Source organism: Parus major, chromosome 3 (genome assembly GCF_001522545.3).
Source record: "Parus major isolate Abel chromosome 3, Parus_major1.1, whole genome shotgun sequence".
In the NCBI taxonomy this organism is placed as follows: Eukaryota; Metazoa; Chordata; class Aves; order Passeriformes; family Paridae; genus Parus; species Parus major.
This window is the reverse complement of record NC_031770.1, coordinates 25,958,857-25,975,075: the sequence shown is the minus strand read 5'-3', so window position 1 is coordinate 25,975,075 and position 16,219 is coordinate 25,958,857. Positions and strand designations below refer to the sequence as shown.

The window sequence follows — 16,219 nt, the reverse complement described above, 5'->3', positions numbered from 1 at the left end:
GTGTGTTTGGGAGCTCTGAAGCAGGAGCTGTACTTTAAGGCTTATGGTATCCCTCCAGCATCTAATTGAATAGCTGTGAGTCACTATGAGCTTTTTTGTAATAGTTTTGCTAAAGATTACTATGACAGCTGTTGTCAAATTTGGCTGATTTTGAAAGATGGACTGTCATATAAGCAACATTTTTGTGGCTTGTAGTAAGTAAAAGTTTTGTTTGAGGCAATAGAAATTTAATGAACATTCCTTTCCCATCTAATGGTGGTTTTAGTATTAAATATATTTTACAATGAAACTATCTCCCAGGTTCTATATATTGTTAACATTTAAAGCTAATTCTTTATATTATTTAAAAACAGCAGATGAATTGAATGCTTTTTGCCTTGATTCTATTAAATAATGATTGCTTTCTAGTATAATCCTTTTTAATGATCCTAACATTTACCTTTGCTATACCACTACTTTATTGGTGATGGGGAAACATCAGATTATGAATCCTACCTCATCTATCAGAATGAACAGACTTTTGAAGATCTCTTTGGCCTTTTTATTCTTGGTATATAATGGAAAATGTATTCAAAAATCTTTCAATCTTGCACTTCCTTGTTTTATGTTCCTCATATGAAAAGAAGCAATGGCATAGCTGGGTTAGAGCCAGGGTCTCAGTCCTGGTGTCCTGTTGTTCCTGTGGCTAAGAATGTGTGTCTGCACAAATCACAGCCCAGCCTGTTCTGTGCTGCAGGCTCCAGCTGGCCGGTCACCACCACAGCAGAAAGAACTGAACTGTGCATGGCACAGAGGTGCTAGAGTATTTGTGTGCCCAAACATGAGTTGCTAGGAGGGGCAGGTAGCTCTGCCTTTGGTAATGGTGAGGAGTTGAAGGGGCCACTTAAGTTACCTCTGCCATGTGCAGTGTCCTGCTTGACAAGAGCAGAAAGAGCAAGATAAGTCAAATTGCAAATGAGGGGGTTATTGCTGTTTCCTGTGAAAAGCTTTTTTGACCTCCCTAGGTGGTTCTCATTACCCATCAAAAATGGGCGTGTAGAGAGACATGTAACAACAGATGCAGGCATCCTATTTCTATTTCTATAACTCTCAACCCTTATGAGTGTTAGGCTCTTTAGGAACTAGTTTGACTTCTGTGTTTTCAGTAAGGCCCAATGGATTTCTCATTCATGAAGTAGCCCAATCTTCTTTTGAGTATATGCTTAATTAAGTCTTCCTTGCCCCTTCTTAGTTTGTTTTAATCATAATATCTGTCAACATAATTAAAGCTTATTACATTCCAACTGAATGTCTAAATGTCTGCGGTGTTCTTTTCTAGAGAATATTTCATCATTTTATTTCATTTTCTTGTTCTGTCCTGGGTGATTCATAAACCAATTATTTTAGTAAATAACACTGAATTAATCTTTGACCCTTTTTTTACTGCTGGACTTTGTGGGAGCCTCTGGCTTTTGTAGCCAAAGTTTATGAACAATATATTTATCAACAAATATGTACGAAGTTGGGTTAGAGGAATTAGCCACAATTATTAAATTATGATTATGAAGGGAGTTTTCTGGCAGATCATCATTTGGTGGCCAAATATGAAAATCTTGGCCCATTTTGAGGTTGACATATCCTTCGCTTTTAGACTGACCAGGATTTTCTTCCAAGTAATAAACATCAGGCTCTTCTTTGTAGTTAGTGGTGTTGTTTTTTAAAATGTTATTTTAAAAGATTGAAGTTGTAGATCAGGGATTTGGAAGTTGTAGAAACAGCAAGTTATGTAAAGTTGGATAAAGTTGCTTTTTGTTTCTCTGTAGGTTATTAATCCTGTGTTGCATTTGATTGTAGGGGAAATACCTCAATGTAATATACAAGTCTGAAATATTGATAAGGTTCATGAAAATGTCAGGAAGGTACATTAATCTTTAATCCCACAAATGTCTATCCTGATACATATTTTCTTCGTTATACATATATTAGATGTTTTACATAGCTTTGAAAAGGTTTACAGTGAAAACTTACTACCTAAGAAACATGCAAGTTTAAAAAACTGTGATTTAGTTAAACTGCTGTTGTTAACTAGCTGGTTACAGGTAATCTTTATGCATTTTTGTAGATATGTAATAGATTTGAATTTAAAAAAGGGTAAATTGGAACTATTCTTAGATATTTTTTTTTTACCTTTTACAAGAAAGGCTCTTTTTCCTGTAAAAATTAGGAGATGGAAAATACAAATGTTTTCAAAATAAAATAATCTTTTCAGATCAAATAGGCAATGCTTGTTTGAGTAAGAAAACAACTTGCTTAAGTAAATGTTGAAAGGCTCCTTAGAGTATTTTGGAGATGGGTGGCATGGTCTCTAGCATAAAGCTGAGGGCCCACCAGGTGGTGCTGGTGGAATACATTTAATATTGCCTTAGCTACTTAAAATGTGTCTTAACAGCTGTGAATGAGATAGATGCAGTACAGGAAAACCTAGTTCATATGCAACAAGCCAGTTTGTACAATTGAAAAGAATATGCTTTAATATTGTATAGTGGCTTTGTGATTTGGGCACTTTTAAAAATGTTTAAAAATTTGATATAGATGCTGAGGAAAAACCCCTTATCTGTAGGATGGCTGAAGTGGGAAGAACAGTAGGGAGGCATAGTCTCAAATCCTTTACCTGCTTTTTTGTTAATTCAGAGAGAATTTCATGAAACTTTCATTCATGTACTAGAAGCATATTGTATTATTTCATAAGATGTGTTTCTTTATCTACTACATATTGACTTTAAAAAGCAAAATAATTTTTCACTAAAGCTGTTCTAACTATTTAGATTTGGTTAGAATCTTTCCTCCTAAGGAATGCACAGTAATGAGGGTCTCATTATGGGGCAAATTCTTTTGGTTTTATCTATTAAGCAACTTAAAAAGCCAAAATGTAAATCTTCAGAATTTGTTTCTAAGATCTTAATACAATTTCACCTGCTCTTATGATTTTTTTTTATTTTTTATTATTTTTTTACTATTTTCAGAATTGTATTCATTATAGAAATGGGACAAAGAGATTGAGGAACAGTGTGGACCATAGTAATTTGTAGTAAATATCTATTTCCTACTCATTTGAGCATGTTTGGTTTTCTCTTAATATTCTCTGACATAAAATAGATATTCATTATTTAAAAGACATGATGTAGAGCATTTAGTAATGTTAAGTTAGCTTAAACTGTCTATAAAGCCATACCCCTTTTCAAGAGAATGATGAGAATTTGGAAAACATACAAAATGTCAGTGAACCAGAGTGACTGTCTCTTGTCTAGTCAAAAAGTAAAATCCAGGACAACTGCTGGCAATCCCCTTAAAGGTTATAATCTTAGTATTTTGACCAAGTGAAATGTTTTCACATTCTGTGTGACATTGTCACATTAGTAACCACCTCACTGTAGCCATATCAAAGCATGCGGTAGTATGCTAGTACAGAACTAATAATTCTGTAAAAGTTTGGTTGACTGTTGTTGAATGAGCCATAGGATGATTTCTTTGGAGTGTACGGCCTTAAGCGTTTAATCTGCGTAAAAGATTTATTTAATGTCCGGGTTTTGCTGTCTTGGGTGGACTAGTGTGAGGTTCTACGTGAGTGGAAATTCTTGCTCCCCTTTTCCACATCTGCTACACCAAGTATGTCATAGAATAACTGCATGCATATACTAAACCATCTCAGAGTGGATCTCAAGTAATCAGTGTATGCTGCTTCTGAACGTGCTTTTTATATCTTGTTCTCTTTCTTGAGATAATATTTTACTTGGCTTCCCCCCTTCTCCTCACTCCAATGTGTAAATGTTTTCTGCTTTTGAGGAAAGGAATTATACTTTTTATAAAATGTTTGTCTCCTTTCCTGAGTTTTATCTACTCATTTTAGTGAGGAGTTTTTGTACTTCTTACCTTAAAATTTGGCATAAGTCGTGTATTACTGTAGAATGAGAGTGTTAGTGCAATCCTTCTGCTTCTACAAATCATCAGTGTAGTATTAATGAGAAACATTAAAATGTTGAGTGTGTTAAAATTCCCATCAAGGTCACATCCTTTTTTTTACTGCAGAAAATAGCAATAGAGGATCAAGCAATAGGTTATGTTCAGTAGTACAGTTTACAATGCAGCACTGTAAAAATTACTGCAAAACACTGATTTATTTTTTTTTTAAATCTAAAATTGTATTACACTGTATTATCAGTGTGTATTTAATTTAAAAATTGCATGTGGGCTAATGTTTGGGATCTGTTGGATTACAAAGATTGAAGGAGAGATTAATGAAAAGTTGTTAGTAGTGTGTGGTTTTTTGGAAGCAATATCCAGAAAGGGAGTGCTTTCCAGATGCTGCCTTTATAAGGTGTGAACAGGTTAAAAAATACATTCTTCTGCATTTTCTTTAAATTACTCGTTTATCAGAGAAATCAGTTTTATGAGTCTTCTGTCAACATCTTTATGTTCAGTGGTTAGGTTTTTGTGATACAATCTTATTTCTAATCTTATTTCTGAGCACTGATGGGAATGTTTTATGAATGTCATTTATAGTGAAGGAGTACTCATAATACTGAATCTTTTTTGAAAGATCATGGAATAGTTTCATTTTCACTTGCCCTCTTCACCTGGTCTGAGGATTTTTTTGCTCTCTTTGAACGGGTCTGGAGTTACATTTATTTTAAAGATAGCAGGATTCTATTCTCTATATTTATTGAAAGATCCAGTCTGTTTGTACTACTGTTCCTTAGATTTTTGGGTAACTTGAAAATGTGACTTCTATATACAGCACTCCACCAAATTCCAGTTTTGACTGGGGAAGAGGGGAATCTGTAAAAAAGCAGTAAGAAATTCCTGCCTTTTGTATTTGCATTTTACACTATTTACTGTTACTGTGCTTGGAAAATTGAATGGGAATATATTTAACCTCTGAGCTGTTCTCCAGCTTTTCTAAAGGGAGGGGCTTCTAGGTATCAGTTTCTTTAAAAATTTGACCTATTAAATGTTCCTAAAAGGAAAATTTATAGTCCAATTTTAAAACAATATAAAACCAAGTTAGGTTTTTTTGCTGAAAGGTCTGTTTCTTAAGGGCTGTGGTTTCTCTCCTTATGGCAAAGATTAGGTTATTTTTAAATTGGAATAGTAAAAGTAAAAATAGTTCTGAAACTAATAGTATTAATTTCCAGTTCAGGAGCTGTATAATGCCATAATTATCAACATGAAATTCTAGTTCTATTGAAGTTATTTGAAGAAATATACTGTTGATTCAGTGGTGTCAGAATTTCACAGCTGAAAATAGACTGGGAGTACTTGATTGCAGTTTTCTCTTGAGTGGAACTAGAGCACTTGAGGGGCTTTTAATTATGTGTTTGATTTGAATTGCTGAGTTTATCATCATTACTGAATGAGTTTGAGGTGTATGGTAGATAGATAAACTGTACTTTAAGTTCCTGAAGACAAGCAATCTGTTTTTCTTTGGGGACAGCAGTGAGAGCTGGGAGAAGATGATACCGAATGCTGCTGAGAAAGGAGCCGCAGCTCTGTGGCTCAGTCTGTATCAAGTTGGGGCGTTTTGAGTGTTTTAGGGTAGCTGGCTTGAGGCCGTGTTTGTGCTCATGGCTTGGATTCAAGTGATACTTGAATGTTAGACTTTAGAATGTGTGTGTTTTTCATGAAATTGTCAGGTAGGTTTAGTTTTGTTTATGGAAGCTGGTTTGCCTATTTACTTCTGGTAATACTTGTTTCTTGTATACGTTTCCTCTTGTGAAGACTGAGACAGGGACTGAGATCATGCACAGTGTGTATTTATAAAAAGGCTAGAATTGATGAAGAACGAATGTTGCAGGTCAGAGAGGGGTGTTTTGGCTTAAATGGAGATACTTTCCTTGTACTGACTTACTTTTGTAAGCATTTGCTTTATTCAAAACATGAGGCTTTTAAAAAAAAACTTAAATATTCACTTAAGTCACTTGCAAATTCTTTCACTTGTGTTGTTCAGTTGTGTGCTATTTTACGTATTTGCTGTTTTATTTTTCAGCATTGTCAGTGAAGCGGGAGCATCAATCTACAGTGTCAGTCCAGAAGCGTCCAAGGAAATGCCAGACCTAGACCCTAACCTAAGAAGTGCAGGTATGAAGAGTATTTAATTTTATTGTGTTTCAACATTGAGCTCAAGTTCTCAAATTATTTTGTTTATATTATTAAATAAACTAGTAGCCAAATGTAGAAAAAATATTTGGATGTTTTGTTTCTAAACCTTATTTCTTCTGTCATTTCACATTTGAAGTCCTAGGCATGCAAGTAAATGACATCATCTTCTATTAACACCTGTAATGTAAAGAATCTTGTGGATGTATTTCTTCAACAGGCTGGTACAGAAGAATTTATAGTGATGGATAGAACCAATGAATTGCATGAACTTTCACAGCTGCAGATGTCTGTGCCCACAGGGGCTTGACCTTCCCTCTCTTCTCTGTGTGTACTTAAATATCTCTAGCAATAATTAAACCGTTCCAGGGCTGGAAAAACAGTGTAAAACTAGAACAGATTATTTCAAGGTGTGCATTTGTTGTGATCACTGGAGTCCTCATGTAGCTGAATACAGTTTTCATAAAGTACTGTTTAGGTTTTGTTTCTAAAAAGCTATCTACTTCAGCATAAATGTCACTTGGAAATGTGGAAGTGTTGCCACTATTAAATTTTCAGTGTTTGGTTAAAGAGTAGTCTTCAAAGATCAAATTCCTAACAGCTCCATCTATGTCCTAGTTCTACTTATGGATTTGTTTTATCAGAGACAGCTCTAAGGGCAGGTTTGAGGTTATTTTTATATTACTTCACTTAATGTATTTTTAATTGTGGGTCCTATTGCATTTGTTTTTATCTACCTCAGGGGTTTTTTTTTTGTTCCTAGTTTTTCTGCAGTTTGCTGTCATACTCAAATATATCATATTGGAAAATGCAGCAGCACTCATATATAGAACTTTTCCAGTGAAAATGATAATGTTCTTAAATTTAATCTTTTTTCTAGCAGGTTACTGGCCTGGAAATTATTTGGAAGGTATAGATCAGCAGAAAATAATTCTGATATGGTATTCAGGGGGTAAAACTTTATAGAATTGCCTGTTTCCCTTTCCTCTTATTTCATCAAAGGAGAAGGTGCTAACTTGATGTTTCAAAAGAATGGTTTTTGCAGGAATATTCTTGGAATATCTATATCAGCCCTTCAATTTGCAGGAGAGGTCTCTAGCTTGCTTGACTCCCTTTTCTCTGCCTGCGAACAGCCTCCATTGTAATTATTTGTTCCCTGGGCCACAGAGGATTTAAATGTGTCATGGTATGGCCAGAGCAAATATTAGGCATGTGACATTTCTGTATTTGTGACAGATAGCACTAGCTTTCCCCTGGGTCACAGTATTTTTATGGTGCTGTTGTATTAAATGTAGGTTTAAAGTTGATATAAATGAACAAAAAAACTGAAAAGAAAGAAATTTATTATTAACATTATGCCTTTCCAGATGTACATGTTTCTTATTTTCTCCAAAATTAATTTTTCCGCATTCCGGACACTTTCATTTAGTGTTGTGCATCAAATACAGTAAATTAAAATAAAATTTTTAATACATGATCAATCCAACTAATAATTACCTAGAGTTCATAATTGCTCCATTATTACTAGGATTTTCTTCAGGCTTCATTTAAGTGCTGTTGCATCTGGTTTTAAAAGGATCAGCAATTTTAACATGCCACAGCAGTACCACAGAGTGGATAGAAATTGAAAAAGGGTAGGATAGAAATTTGAAAAATAATCGGCTAGTTCCATGGATGTTGGCTGTTATGAAACTGACAGCTAGAACTATTTTATAATCAAGGTATTCTAGAAGTTTTAGGCTTTCTTCCTGCCATCTTTTGGTGTCAATTTGTAATTAGCTGTGCTAAAGCTACGGATGTTTTCTTGAAGTTGAACGTAAAAATGGGATATAACATTAGAGGGAAACATTAACTGATGTTTGAGGCTTTTTCAGACTTCCTTCTTGTCTAGCTTACTTGTGTAGTTTCAATTTTCCTTTAATTTGCAGCATATAGAAAAGTGACATTGTGTCAAGCTAACTTGCTTTTTATTTTAATTGTTGTGTTACATCATGTCAGATTCTGTACTTACATGATAGCATTTAATACATTAAAGAAAGCTGACAGCTGCATGATGAAGTGTGACATTTATAGTTAAAATAAAAGGTACAGCTGACGTGCGATATCTGTGATCTTAACACTATTTGCCACTTTAACATTTTTCTCAACAGAACTTTATTGAAGGTTTTTTGAATGACACAGGCCTATGTTTGTCCATTGGGTACATAAATGTAAAATATTAAATAATACATGCTATATGAGAACTTTCTCATCTCTGTAACATTTTCAGTGGTGCTTAGCAGCTGTTTGTAGTCAGTTTTTGCTTTATACAGGGAAATGAAGATATCAATCCTGATGGAAAAATTAGCTTAATAGGTTCTCCTTGGCTGAGTGTCCTATATAGGGGGAAACCCAGCAACCTTCAGCATTTCTTAGGGGTGCTGGTTAAAGGTATTAGTTAATCCAAGGTCTCAATTGGCTTGTTTTTTTTCCCTTTGAGCTGTCTTTGAAGGTCATGGATGACACGAGTTTGTAATAAATGATTGAGAAAGATCTCTTTTTAAACCAGTGGTGTATTTACAAACCAGAGAGGAAAGTCTTTATAATCATCCATACAACACTTTTAGCCAAAATTGCACTTGCTTTTTAAAAAAAAATTAAAAAAAACAAAAACCAACCCTCTTTTTAAAAACAATTTTCTGTACTGTACCTATAGTACAGAGAATGAAATACAGTCTTTCCAACTTTAGAAATGTCCTGAATATTTTATGAAAGTGCAGAAGCTTCTGTACTGCTACTGCAATTCCTATAAAATCTTGTGGAGTGGGACTCAGCTAAGCAGGTAGAAAAGAACTTGAAACCTATTTACTTGTGTTTGAGTAGAGTGAGAAGGTATATATCCCCTTCTGACAGTCATTGTAGGATTAATGAGCAGAACAGCTATTTCTCAGCCTCACAGAATTAGGAGATAAGAGGCTTATAGGCCAGAGCAATAGAAGGATTTCCTACTTGATAGGCTGAGGAAGTTCAGCTGCAGCAGATTAGGAGGGTTCTGCCTAGAGAGCAAGCCACTGGAATTCAGTAATGGGGGGATTTTGGATGAACTTGCGATAGGATTGCAGTCTGACAGAGAAGGGAGTGCAAGCCTTCCTGGAATTGTTCTTCTCAAAAGCTGTGCCCAAGGACACGCTTGAGATTTGGGGTGGGATGTTTTGTAGGGAAGGATGGAGACCGTGAAAAGAGTACTTTGTAAGCTGGAAATGTTGATCACCTTTGTGAAGCTTATTATGTGCTCTACTATGGCTTTGTGACTGCCAGCTCTGAGGCTGCAATATGGTATTGGTAATGAGGGAGCTGTGAGGCTGGGTCGATCACTGCACTTCTATTTCTGCCCTGGCATATGTCCTCTGGCCACCCTCTTGAAGAAGTAGTTGAAATATTTGGTGGAGTTTTCATAAAGCTGTCAAATTAATACCTTTTTGGTTGTTCCGTTCATTTGTTGGGTTTTTTTTTGGTGGTTTGGTTTGGTTTACTCTGGGTCTCTGTGATTGAGATTTATTTGTGCGTTTTTTCCATGCAAAGCCTGGATACAAGTTTCACTTAGAAGTAGTTCTAAGTTGCAGTTTACTGGGAATGGTACTTTACCTTGCAAGTTTAACTGTCGTGGTGTGGTATTCTTTGTAGGAGAAAAAAGTTAAACTCAGTAGTGACAGGCATTCCTCCATGAGACAGATGAGCTCTGTGACAGTCCTTGCCAGCCTCAGTTTGGTTGCTGTCGCTGGGCCTGAGAATCGTGGAATTCAGTGATTTTTCCAAAGGCTGATGTTGCTTTACTTCTATCCTGTTCTGTATAGTTTTGCCTAAGGTTTTATTTTGTTGTGCAGAGCCTATATTCCTAATAAAAATAAGTTTTATAGGATAAGAAATGAAGGATGTCAGTAGAGGTGTCAACACATACTCTTCCAGGCTTTCTTTTTTTTTTTCCCTTTCAGTGCGTCTCCACTTTTCCACTTCCCCTTGTTGCAAATGCTTGTTGGCTTGAGCAAGTTTGGCTAGACAAAAAGGGAAGACTGTGGAGGAATAGGTGTTCCTATTAGTATATATAGAAAGTGTAAGCACATATTACTTGTGTTGAAGGATTGTCACACAGGAACGTGGAATTTATGTATTTTCTGGATGCCTGGGAGCTTTGTAAGGTATGGCCAGCTAGTGGAGGTTTTGTTTGTAGTATAAGGAAGATAAAGGATGTACCAATAGTTTGTGCTCACAAAGTATTTTTTTCTTCTGCTGCCTCCCCCTTTTGGATACCATAATGAAATGAATGTTGTTTAATAACTAAGAATCAGAGGAAACTGATGCATTCTAGTGAAACAGTGGCCTGATGGTAGAGAATTGCTATGAAGCAGTAGTCATGCTGGGGTTTTACTCCGGTTTCCATATACACTCAGTTATATAAATGAGAAGTGTCTTCATTTCATTAAATTGATGAATTACCTTTCCTTTTGAGATGACTACTCTAACAAATAAGCCATCTTTTCTTTCTTTCACTACTTAAAAAGTAAAAAAAAAGGGGGAGAAACAGACACTGTTTGTGTCTGTTTGTTCAGACACTGTGTAACCACTTGTTAGAAGAGATCTCATGGTAAGCCTATTTTATTTTCCTACCTTAAGCAATCATACACACTTGATTTTTAATTTGCAATTCTGTGTTCAGATGCTGAAAGAAGAGGAACATACCTGGGCTTGCCTAATGCAACAGCTCTAAGAAATATGCATTTTCCTCTTGGACATGAAGGATTAGGGCTCTGTCAAGGCCACGTAGGTGTGTCATCCAGTTAGGAAAGCAACAAAGGTAGATAAAATATTCCCTTTTTTTGAAGAAAAAGGGCAAGCATGTGTCGTGCTGCATGCACAGGTATGATCCAGTATGCAAACTGTGTTGTTTCTAAGGGATGTTTTCTGAGGATAAGGAGGAATCTGAGAGAGCCAAAGGTCACACAGCACAGCTTGCCTTGGCATTGTCAAATCCCATCTTCTTGTCTCCTCTCCACAGGGCAGAACACATTGCATTATTGTACGCTCAAAGTTCAGCACACCACTTGCACTTTTCCTTGCAAAAGAAAGCCTTGTAGGCTTCGAGGGCTTGTTAGGACTTTCAGATTGCTATGCTACAGGGTTTCATTCCCTGGGGTCCTGTTAGAGACATGGAGTTCAGAGCTGTCATACTGGCCAGCAAGTAGAAGGTAGAGATTGGAAAAAATGTAATTTCTTTTGACTTTATCTTAAGGAAAGTAAAACAATTTGATGATTAGATGTGTGGGACATACTGCCTGGATGTCTACTTGAGCTAATTTCTTCATCTTCTTAAAAGAGCACTGCTCCCCTTTGGCTACTCAGGAGAGAAGGTCATTTTTCAAAAACTTTATTGTTTTATTTAGTCATACAGTTCAAACATGCTGTTCACACTGCTGTCTAAGTGGAAGCTTTCTTCTACAGCTAGTTGGAGAGAACTGGTGAAAGTTCCACAAGCTTTCAGAAGGAAAAGTAAGCACTGAATTCTCATACATTACAAAATTTTGTCAGCTCAGTATTTAGTTGGGTGGCATGCTGCAATTAGAGCAGTGTGAAATGAAATAATATTTCATCTCTCATCTGTTGTGTTGTGTAGCATTTAAAAATGAGTTTAGTTATACTTATGAAAGGATGGAGAACAGAGAACCATACAGCAGTGGTGAACGTGCAGTGGCTAGAAGTGAAAAGGGTAACAGCAGTAAGATGTTAATGACAGAACAGATGTTAAAGCAGTAAGATGTTAAAGACAGAACTTTATTAAAATAATAGTAATAGCAATAATTAATCTTAATTAATAATAGTAATATAAGTAATTAGTTATAGAAACAGGAGGGTCCTGTAACTTGTATCCACAATAGGAACCCTGTTCCTGGTATTGAACAGAAGCTCATCTCATGGTGTGGGTTAGGCTATACAGATTAAACAGAAATTCTAGGGAATCTGTGGGTTCTGTGGGAAATCAAAAACCAGTCCCTAACTGCAAATAGTCTGAAAATAACTGAGCCTCTCCCAGCTAGGCATGAACATGTGCTTGCACCAAGATACCGAGAAAATCCAAACCAGTAGCACAATCCTGAATGGAATTTTACACAGATGTTAGAGATGTTTATAATCTTGTAGTTTTCTTTTTGTTCTAGGCAAAAACCTCATATTTTCTGACTTGTGTAAACCTCAGGGTATGTGGGAGAGGTGGTGTATAATCATTAAGATCCTGCTTACTGGCACTGTATTTCCTCTGAAGCTGCAGAGCTCAGGAGAGGGCTGGAGTAGAGCAGTTTGGTCTCCTGCTACCTGCAAGTTTTATGTGCTCTGGTTAAGCCACTTTGCCTTAGCATGAAAGAGCTATGAGAGCCATTCACTTCCCCGCTTCTGGTGTAACTCTGTGCATGTGTTGTGTCTGTGTATTTCCTTTTGAAGGCTTTGTTGCTTCCTTGAATATGGAGTTAGAGGAATGACCAGTACCAAGATGCTCTTCAATTCAAGGAGTTTTGGTTTCCTTTTAATACTGGGGTTTGATGTGTTATTTGCCAGAGTTGCTTTTCTTACTACAGGCATAGAAAAGAGAATTCTGATCACTTACAAAAGGTTAATATTTGTTGTTGATACAAATGAGTAATATTTCTAAGATATAGATGACTAGTTATTGTAAGATTAGAACTTCAAGTAATTTTTTAATTTTAGTAGTTACAGCAATCAACGGCTGATGGTTGATCATTATGAGCTGCATCAAAAGTGATGCAGTTAGTATCAGCAGTGTGATTGTGAAAAGGATATTGATGATATCTACCTTTTAAGCTGAACAGATGAGGAAAAGTGGAAAAGTTTTTTCAGAGTTTATACCATCTTCTGAGACTAACTCATTTCTGTGACAGAAAAATCACATCAGGATTCAGTTAAATGATTATATATGTCCCCTATCTCATCTTGGATAAAAATGGATACTATTCTGTGATACAGAAATTACTAATGCTTGAGAAAAGGGTTTTTGAGAGTATTTCTAAGAAAAAGTATTAACTTTAAAAAGCTGCATTGTAATATTCACTTGTCAAAGTTTCCTCTTTAAATGTATTTCTAACTTTCTTGTTGTAGTCAACCCATCTCTTTTAATTTTTTTTTTGTAATAAATAAGTAGAATATTGTCATTCATTGTTTCATTAATCTTAGGCAAATAACAGATTATCAGTTTTATGGAGTTAAAAGTAAACTAAAATGTATCCTTTATAAAACAAAAACCTGCTCACTTGCTGCAGAAGAGCTTTGGATGAAATGCAGCTGTTGAACAGTTGCTTAAAATAAATTGCATACTTTAAACCCACCAAGAAGATATATGAGGATTCAAAACTGTGTCACAAATACTGACCTCCTGAGAAAGAATGCCTAATGAAAAGACTACTGTACGTTTTACTGTATCCTTTGCAAGGAGGGTGAAATTGAGGTCAACAGGATAGAAAGCTTCCAGGACTCAGGAAACCTGAACAATCGATCACTGAGTAAACATTATTGCAGGTACTTATGGAGAGTAATTGATCTTGAACACAATAATAGACTTTATAAAAGGATTTAAAAAGTTGTAATGTTTCCATATCTACTCTGGTATGATATTGACAGTAATTGCTATGCATTTGTGAGTTAGTCCCTGATTTCCTTAAGATGGTTTTTTTTTTTTTTTTTTTTATTTCACTGACATTGAAGTTTCAACCCAGACTTTTGAGGTGCAAAGATTAATTTAAAATAGGAGGGTGGATGACTTACTTGGATGTTATAGTAGCATGTCTCAGAACGAACGAAATACTGAAGTTTTATAAGAAGGATACGGAATGTTCTCATTTATGACAAAATTGAACTCATCATAGCTTAATAGCTTGTGGTTGCCATATATTTATTTGTAAAGCATTTATAAAACTATCTACTGCCTTCACATCTGGAAGCTTCACATTTTTTCAAAGCAGAAAACAAATGCTCCTGCACATGTGGGGTAGCTAAGCCATCACAGTTATTGACTTGGACACATTTTTATCTGTATGTGTTTAAAAGGATTGCCATCATCCTGGACTTTTGGCCAAAAATGTTTTTCTGCTTATGGTTTTGAGCAACCTTTGAATGCCACTGTAACTCAGCACTCTTTCCTTATCTAAGCCATTAAGCTCTTGCTTTATGGCATGGCTCTTACGTAAAGCAATGCAAAAAGAACATTTCAATATGCAATTGTCTGAACATAGAAGTTGGTAGCTTTCCTCCAAAGTGGGCACAATACTTGAAATCATAATAAATTTCATCTAGTTGCCCAGATTTCCAGCTGCCCTTGCACCCTGAACAAATCTGCGTGTCTGATTTGGGTCTTAATGATTGCTTTAGACCTGTTCCATTACTAAAGGTGAGGCAGGTAGCCAACAAAATTAGAACTAATTCTGTGGTTTTAGGGCTGGCAGCTGACATGGCCCTTGTATAGATAACATACAGAGAAATAGTAAGGCTGCTATGTTGTTTTGGCCCTTCACTGTTTAGTGTGGCGAGTTTTTTCTGTCTTTCGTCTGAAATCATTTAGCCTGAAAACTATTATCAGTATTCCTCAGTGAAAATTCCTCTCCTTTGTGATTTGTGTGAGAAATGCTATTGCTTGCTGTAGAAATTACTAGAGAAACAAAGTTATGTGACATACGTTTGAAGAAAATAGTCTTAATTTTAAATTTCTCCATTTGAAATTAGTGATTTGATCTTTAGGACAGGAGTAGCTACATAATTAGGTATGATTGCTAGTTCATGAGGGCATATCTGCTTATTAGCCATTAGGAAACAAAACATTTTTAATGTAATTCCTCACTTTCTGTGAAGATCAGACACAGAGATTGGCATGAGCTGTGCAAGAAACTCTTATGGATATTTTCTTCCCACCACAATGGCATCTTCATCAGTGACACACAAACATACTTTACCATCTGTTGGTCTTGTCAAATAATCAAAAGTATGGAGTGAATTGAGACTTCTAAGCAGTTAAACTGATTTTTTTCTAATGACATAGCAAAATATGTCCTATCTAATGACAAGATTACAGTAAATATGCTTGCTGTAAACTTTTTGTCATTGCACTTGGATATGAAGTATATCTACATTGAAGTCAGAAGACCACCTAGACCATTCTATCCCTTCAAGTGTTAAAATTTTATATAATTTTATTGAAAAGCAGCACAGTATCTTACTGCCTTTCCAAGTGTTGCAATAATATTTTTTCTCCTAATTCACAGCTCCAAGCTTTGCATTTATGGGGTGTGCAAGTCTTGTGGTGATTTTCTAATAGAGGGTTTTGTCATCCTGATTTTAATATCCTGTTTAATATTGATTAGGGGTTTTTTTCATATTTTATTCAGACTAGCATATTTTAATGGAGGCATCTCTCAAACTTTTCATGTTTGGCCATACTGACAACTTTTGAGAAATCAGATTTTCTCATTTTGCCTTGCATGCCATAATGTAATTGAATCTTATTTTTCTTGGGCAAAAGTGAAGAATACCTGAATATCTAGAGAAGTAAGAAAGCATTACCCATTTCACTGTTAGTCTTCTAAAAATGTATCTAAAATGTACCCAGTGTAAAATAGTTGAAAATAAAAACCACATTTTGTAGTCTTGATATAGTTTTTAAGAAGAAAATGCCAGACCATCAGGTTTTACTGTCTCTGCTCCATGGTCGTAGACCTCTCACTTCTGCAGAGCCCTCATGATTTCAGTAGTACTCTGCCTGTATTGTGAGAGTTCAGCCACTTGGATCGTGTGGCCAGAGTGGAGCCTCATTGTCCCCAGTAAAGATCCGTCTACTTCAGTGTGCAACTACTTCAGCAAAAAATAAATTGGTATGCCTGTACAAGAGGCAGTAGGTGTTAATCTTGACTGAATTTCTGCCTAGAGAGAATGTGGACAACTCTTGTATTTTCCCTACTATGCTCTCTTTTATTAATTAGAAAAGTTCTGGAGTGAAATTGTGGCTTTAGTGGGAATTAGGCAGGTCAACTATCCTGCTGGTATTGACTGTAGGAGCTGC

At 35.8% G+C, this 16,219-nt stretch overlaps 1 protein-coding gene across 4 annotated transcripts in view; it reads left to right on the top strand.

Annotated features, from left to right (window-relative positions):
• SRBD1 (S1 RNA binding domain 1) overlaps positions 1–16,219 on the top strand; it is a 124,407-nt gene that overhangs the window by 55,646 nt on the left and 52,542 nt on the right. For all 4 annotated transcript variants that reach the window (XM_015623027.3, XM_015623028.2, XM_015623029.3 and 1 more), the window contains exon 16: positions 6,023–6,114. In XM_015623027.3, the coding sequence (XP_015478513.1) occupies positions 6,023–6,114 (92 nt within the window). The remainder of the gene's footprint in view (positions 1–6,022; positions 6,115–16,219) is intronic.